The 6,989-nt window shown below is 51.1% G+C and overlaps 2 protein-coding genes across 2 annotated transcripts; both read right to left on the bottom strand.

Moving 5' to 3' along the window:
* Nucleotides 1-3,805: 3,805 nt before the first annotated feature.
* Nucleotides 3,806-5,107, bottom strand: ACRALDRAFT_2026695 (uncharacterized protein; the record flags this gene model as incomplete). Its single annotated transcript, XM_071020410.1, has 1 exon — nt 3,806-5,107. The coding sequence occupies one exon, from the start codon at nt 5,105-5,107 to the stop codon at nt 3,806-3,808; it is 1,302 nt and encodes a 433-aa protein (XP_070875690.1).
* Nucleotides 5,108-5,698: 591 nt separating this feature from the next.
* ACRALDRAFT_208588 (uncharacterized protein) lies at nt 5,699-6,884 on the bottom strand (the record flags this gene model as incomplete). The annotated part of the gene is made up of 4 exons (XM_071022472.1): nt 5,699-6,386; nt 6,424-6,441; nt 6,487-6,740; nt 6,819-6,884. 4 exons carry the CDS (start codon nt 6,882-6,884, stop codon nt 5,699-5,701), a joined length of 1,026 nt encoding a protein of 341 aa, XP_070875689.1.
* Nucleotides 6,885-6,989: the final 105 nt, after the last annotated feature.

The raw sequence follows: 6,989 nt of genomic DNA, 5'->3' as shown, positions 1-6,989 counted from the left end.
ATTCTTCCAGGCCTTATCCTAAGCCCTTCGCCCGTTATTAAAGGACTAACCAGAACCATATCGTATCCAAAACAAGACTCAAAGACTTAAAATCCGAAGCTATATCGTATCTAAACGCTATAGACTTAAAGACTTAGACTCAAAACCGAAGCTAAAACCGAAGACTCAAAGGCTTAAAACAGAATAAAGGAAACCGTGACCGTATCGCTAATTAACAACGTATTAACAGGCCGTTCGTTTAGGCAGGCCGGAACTACCCTCGTGCGTAGGATTATGATCTCCTACGCCGATTATATCCGCCTCCGAGCACCAATTAAAAAAAGGCGAAGCCGTCACTATGCAGAACGGCTCCGCTAGGGCCAAAATAAACAACCAACTAATAGGCTAGCCGAAAGGAAGGGTTAGGCTCGTCACGGGTCCGTATCTAGAGCTAAAGGGTCCCGAGGAGACGGTCGCCGGGCCTCTAGAAGGGTCGGCAGTGGTCTGATCAGGGGAACGAATAGCTATAGATAGGCAGGCGGGCCTACGGTCGGCTCTTCCGGATCGTCTAGATAACCAGAAAAGGAAGGATAATGCAAATTATGATTATAATAGGTGATAGGTGACGATCATAAAAGATCGGACAAAAAGCTAGCTAGATATAGTGGGTCTATTCCAAAGAATAGCCGCATACAAGACCAGATCTCTGGGACCAAGTGGTTACGTGATATCCATAACATCCAGACCCGGAACACGGGTCTACCCCTCTACAGTAAGACGCCTTATTAGGTCTATTACGACGATTTAGCCCCCGGCTATAATAATAAGCCTCCTATCCACTATCTACGGACCCTAGGCTGCCGAGCCTTTATTTATATCCCTCCCGAGAAGAGGGTCCGTTTATATAAGCTTAAAGCCCCTGCCGAAGAGGGTATCTTAGTGGGATTTAAAGGGGAGTACCTGTATCGAGTCTGGATTCCTGCCGGACTAATTCACGAGCCTAAGGGCCGCCTTATTATTAGTAGCCAGGTCGTTTTTTATAAAGACCTTTATAATAGCGGTAACTCCTCGGAGCCTAAGCCGGCCTCTATTCGTAGCTAGCTACCCGGTAACTTCCGGCGTAGCCTATCGGAATCTTCTTAATATAACCCCGGCTCTTAAGTTAAACGCCCGCCGGCCACGCCTCCGGGCCCATCCTTTTCTATAGTATACGACGTTATATACGATACGGAATAATCTACCGGCGTTATAGTAAGTTCGGGCCTATATAATAACCCCCTTATCGCTAGCTAACGTGACCTGCCTTATCTTATAGTATAATAATAATAATTTGACCTAGAGCCTATTATTAACCTGACGGAATATAACGCCTCCTTTAACGCTATCTTTGCTATAATTCCTAAGCCACCTCCTAGCGTGGACCCTTCCGAAATACGCCGCCTACGTGATACTAATAATAATAATAAGAACGCCCCCTCCGCCGCCGATAATAGCGGCACCTACTAGACTATGCCTAACCTAAAGAGCGTAGCCAAAGCTCGCCGCTTTCCCGATTAGCCCTCCTGGCAGGAGGCTATCTTTAATAAAATCCTTAGCCTAATTAGCTATAGTGCCCTCTCTTTTAACCCTTTTCCTAAGTAACGAGGCTGCCGGCTAACTATAAAGATCGTAATAAAATATAAGAAGAAGAATAGTCTGCTAGAAAAGAGGAAGGCCCGCGTTATTACCTATGGTTTTTAGTAATACTATAGTATCGATTACTATAACATTTACGCCTCTACTATTAAGGCCGCCTTATAGCGTATTATTATCGCCCTCGTAGTAATTAACGGATAGCCTATACGTTAGCTTAATATTATTAGAGCTTACCTTTATAGTGACCTCGACGAAGAGGTTTATATAAAGCAGTTTATAATACTACCCGAGTTCTTTAAGGACCTATAATATTAACACTTAGCTCCTAAGCTAGGATAGAGGCCCTCCTATGTTATACGCCTCCGAAGAGCCCTATACGGATTAAAGCAGGGCGGCTACTAGTAGTAGTAACGTCTTTATAAGGAACTCGCTCTTTTTAGATATAAGCCTCTGATTTCTGACCCGGCTATCTATCGTAACGCCTCTATAGGCGTTATCGTCTCTATATATATCGACGACTTCCTGATTATAGGCCCGCCTTTAGCCTTATCCCTTTTTTTTAACTAGCTGGCCGGTCGCCTAGATATTATCGATCTCGGTAATATCGATTACTTCCTTAGAGTCCGGATCTAATAAAGCAGCGACTACCGTTCTATTACTATCTTATAAAACGCCTATATCGCCGAAGCCCTTAAGTAACTCTATTTTAACAGTATACGCCCGGCTATAACGCCGATAGATCCTAACCACCTTACCGCCGCTATAGGTCGTTAACCCGGCGATTCGGACTCCCCTCTAGACCCTATATAATATATATTATATCGTTAAATTATCGGTAAACTACTTTATCCCGCCTGCCTTACACGCCTAGATATTATCTATACCGCCTCTTTTTAGGGCCGCTTTAGCTATACGCCCTCTGCCTACCACCTTATAGGCGTTAAAAGGATCCTATAATACCTTTATAGCAACTAATCTAATAGCCTTATATACCGCTAATCGGCCGACTATTAATAATAACACGGTAACCGCCTTAGCCTATTCGGCGCCTCTGATTCTAGCTTTACCGACGCCGAGGGGGTTAAATCCACTACTAGATAGGTCTTTTTTATGGCCGGAGGTCCTGTCGCCTAGTCTTCTAAACGCTAGGCCCGCGTTATAAAATCTATACCCGAGGCCGAGTTCTACGCCCTTAGTAACGCCGTTTAAACCGCCTAATAGATCCGCTACCTACTACGCGAGCTAGGCGAAGAGCTTAACGCTATTCCTATCAAAGTCGATAACACCGGGGCTATCGCCAAGTCCTAACGATCCTATCGTAGTAAGTTTACCCTGCTTAACCACGCCTATATCTTTAACGCCCTGGATTATAAGGAAGTCTAAATTAAGTATATCGATAACGCCGATAACCCGGCTAATAGATTCACTAAGCCCTTATAACCGGGCCCCTTTAATCACTTTAAATCTCTGCTTCGGATAGAAAAGATCCTGGCCTGCTTTACTAATTAACTAACTAACTAATTAAGTTAACTATTCTAGCACTATAGATCATAGCTCCGCTATAACTACGCTATAATCTAAAGGGGAGTATAAGCTTCTATAGGATATCGGATCCGGGTTATTATATCTGCTGGGCGTAGGGTAACTATATCGGACCTCTGCGCCCGATACCGGAAGCAGGGAAACGTTGGTAAGGAAGCAGGGAAATGTTTATTAGGATAGGCGGAAGTTATATAAGTAAGGGTACCTTAAACGGACCGTATTTATATAGGAAAGTCCCTGTTTATAAGTACCTCTACTTGACCCCATAGGGGATTGAGTGGCTAATAGTTCCTTATAATTAACTGGTCCCCTTACGTAACTTCTGCTAGGCTGCTCCTAATCTCACACTCATGACCATCATATACAGCATTTCTCTACGGGCAGATTATTCGATTGATGGATTTATTTTATTGTATTTCTGATTGATTGAAACTGATCATACGAGCAGGTTTTCCTGTAGTTGTGGATGTACGATTTGATTGCTAATCGGCAGCTAGTTGTTCCGCCTCCGGCGCTTAGCCTTTTGGGACCTACTTCGTATGCCCCTGTACACTAGTCTTGTCTTGTGACAAGCTTTTCCAGATATCCACCCCACCAGCTCCCCGGGTGCCTCGCTGTGAGTTCATTGCTGTTCAGCCTCTTCAAATTATTACTCGGGTTCAGCGTCCTTGAAATATCTGCCCTTCTTCCGGCGCAGGCGAGGCATGGACGCTGCAAGCTGACCTCTCCTCGAATGTCCCAGGCCTTGGGACGACGGCGACGGGCCCGGCCCTCGTTCCCGGCGTAAACTCAGCATCGACTCCATCTCTGCTCGCCAAATGTCAAACGCTGCAGAGTCTGGGCTCGAGTTTCCACTCGCCACCTCCTCTTCCGATGACGGTTGGGTCACAGGCGGTTGAACACCGTCATCGTCAGAGGAAGGCCACAACAATTTCTCCACCTCGACTCGCCAAAGGTCGCTGTCGGCGATGGAGTCGAGTCTCTCGATGCCTCGTACCACGCGCATCATCTCTTCGTCTACTTCTTCCGATTCCTCAGGCTGGCCATCAGTCCAAGTCAGTAATGACTCCATCTCCGCTCGCGAAAGGTCGTCGTCGCCGCCGCCTAGGTTCCCAAGTCCACGCGCCGTCTCTACTTCTTCTTCCTCCCCTTCCCCCTCAGATGGCGCAATGGGCGGTTCAAACCCGGCATCGTAGAAGAGCGCCGCAGCACCGGGATTCGTAAAAGTGAAGGGCGTCCAGAAATCCGCCCGCACCACATTCGGGACCCTCTCCCCCGTGACCATCTGCTCAGGGGCTCTCCCTTCCCTGGCGACCTGTCCCAGCAACCACAGGATCTGCCGTGCGACGCCGTCTTCCCTGCCGCTGCCGTCACCGCCTCCGCGCCGTCTCGTCCTCTCCTCCACATACACCCCCGCCAAATCGTTAATCAGTTCCGGCATAGTCAACACTCTAGTGCCGGCTTCCGCCCTCGAAACGACGCCCATACACTTAAACACGTCGTCGGCCATCCACTGGATCCGCACCTTGCGGACCGACTTGTCCTCCGGCACCGTCACCGCAAGGAACGCCGGCTCGGCCTCGCTCCCGGCTATCGCAACGGGGAGTCCCGCCGCCGCAGCCCAGCCGCGGATCACCTGCCGCGCGTACGACGGGCAGAGGATGCACACCTGCGTCGGCATGTCCTCTTTCGTGTACCTGTACCCGTAATGAGCCACGGCGGCGTCTCCGCAGATGGCGTGGGGGATGTGGCCGAGGAGTTGGCCCACTCTGGCGAGGACGCTGTCTAGGATGTCAGGTGTGAGGACCTCCAGAGAGCAATCCTTTAACGAAATGTCGGATGTCGGCAAGGGGGGGAGCGGTTTGTAGTAGTAGTAGGGATGAGGGCCAGCAAAGCCAGATGTCGACTCTGGCGCTTGCCGGGAGCTCCGGTGATGGTCGCTGGACCCCATCGCTCGATGTGATTATCGTTGTTGTGTTGTTGTTGCTGCTGTTGTTGTTGTTGTTGTTGTTGTCCTTCTGCTAATGTGTAATTGACTGCCCAAAACCCGAGACGAACCCAAGTCAATCGGCTCGGCTCTTTATACGACTCTCGTGGCATCAGAATTTACTGCCTGATATTGCACCACGCTCAACATCTCGAACAATCCATTGAACGGCAGCCTTGTCTCTGCCAGCCAATACCCGTAGTCTGGAACAAAGGAGCTTAAATCGGATCATTTGCGGCGTCCGTCGTGCTGCACTCCTGTCAGTCGAAGGCGCCGCTGTTCATGATCACCACAGGGAACAGTCGACTGGAGGATCATGATCGCAATCATGGAGGCAGCAAAGTCGCTTCTTTTTGGCAATGCTACCACGAATTCTCCCATCTCATATACATCATGGCGGGATTGCCCACTCCTCTTGCCCGCCCCTCATGCGTTGGTGCCCGTCCAACAACGCTGCCTAATTGTACACAAAGCAGGCACACGTCCTGGTATCTCCATCTCCGCAAGTATTCTAGGTTCCCCTTCCGGTCGTTTTATTCTTCTTGACTGTCCCACTCAGAGTTCCTCCTCGACATCCATGCGGTCCTCCGCCGATCTCCCCCCCGCGGCAGCGTCGTTCCTCGGCAATGCGGCCTCCTTGTCGATCATCTGCCGAGACACGGAGACAATGTTGTCCTCGATGAGCTGCTGGCCCACGTCCTCGAGGTGCTTCTTCGGGTCGAGCTTGCCGACGTAGCGCGTCTTGAGCTGGTCCTTGGTCAGCTCCGTCTCCTCCTTGACGCGCTTCTCGTAGCCCTCGGCCAGGCTGACGAGGCGCTCCAGGCGCTCCTTGTTGTTGCAGCCCTCCACCCGGAAGTCGGGCATCTCCAGCGCCTCGGTCCACACGTGCTTGTGGAGGTTCATGAGCATGTTCTCCTCGAGCGCCGTCTTGCGGTAGTTGATGGCGATGGAGTAGTAGTGCCGGTTCAGGCCGTGGATGAGGGCCTGGATCGACGGCTTGTTGAGGTGGCCGATGTTGCTCGTGCTCTGGCGCGGCTCCTGCCCGATCATCATGGTCTGCGGGTTGATCAGCCGGAAGGCGTCGATGACGACCTTGCCCTTGACGGACTGGATGGGGTCGATGACTACGGCGACGGCGCGCGGTGTGAGCTGCTCGAAGGACTGTTGCGTGTTGATGTCGACCGAGGAGAGCCAGCAGCCGAAGCCGGGATGCGAATGGTACCAGCCGACGACGGATTCGGGTCTGCGCGATGAGTCCTGTTAGCTTGGGTCGAGCGGACGAGGACAGGTAGCGTCGACTTGGGGGACATGTCCGAATGGGCTTTCGTTGCGGCCGTCCTTACCTTCCCGTTTGCCGCAGCATGTCCATCATCTTCATCTGGAATACCGGGTCCACAGCCTCCACGGACACGCCGGTACCGCTCTGGGGCATTGCAAAGACATCCACGACGCGTACCGTAAAGTCGTCGACGAACTCTCCCAACATCAGACCCATGACTTCCATCGGCACACCGGCGCGACCATGACGAAGCATTTTGAGGAGCGCCAGGGAGGAGATGTAGACCGTTTCGGAGTTGTCGATCAGCGCCGTATTGTCCTGTGGAAGAATCATGTCAGCTCAAGCGCCCCAAAGGAGGCCTTTTGGTGCTGCGGAGGAAAGCTGTGAAGCTCTTACTGCTCCCGGCTGAGCACCCAGGCCGCCCATGCCGCCGGCCTGGAGCATGCTCCGAAATCGATCCATCGATGCGACTGTATCGTGTGCGAATTAAAAAAGTATAGCTGAAAAGTGAGATCAAATCCGGATGTCGTGGCGGATGTCGGCAGGCGGGGGAGGTTGAGGGAAGGC

Source organism: Sodiomyces alcalophilus (genome assembly GCF_042370955.1).
Source record: "Sodiomyces alcalophilus JCM 7366 unplaced genomic scaffold ACRALscaffold_3, whole genome shotgun sequence".
In the NCBI taxonomy this organism is placed as follows: Eukaryota; Fungi; Ascomycota; class Sordariomycetes; order Glomerellales; family Plectosphaerellaceae; genus Sodiomyces; species Sodiomyces alcalophilus.
This window is presented reverse-complemented; position numbering and strand designations above follow the sequence as displayed.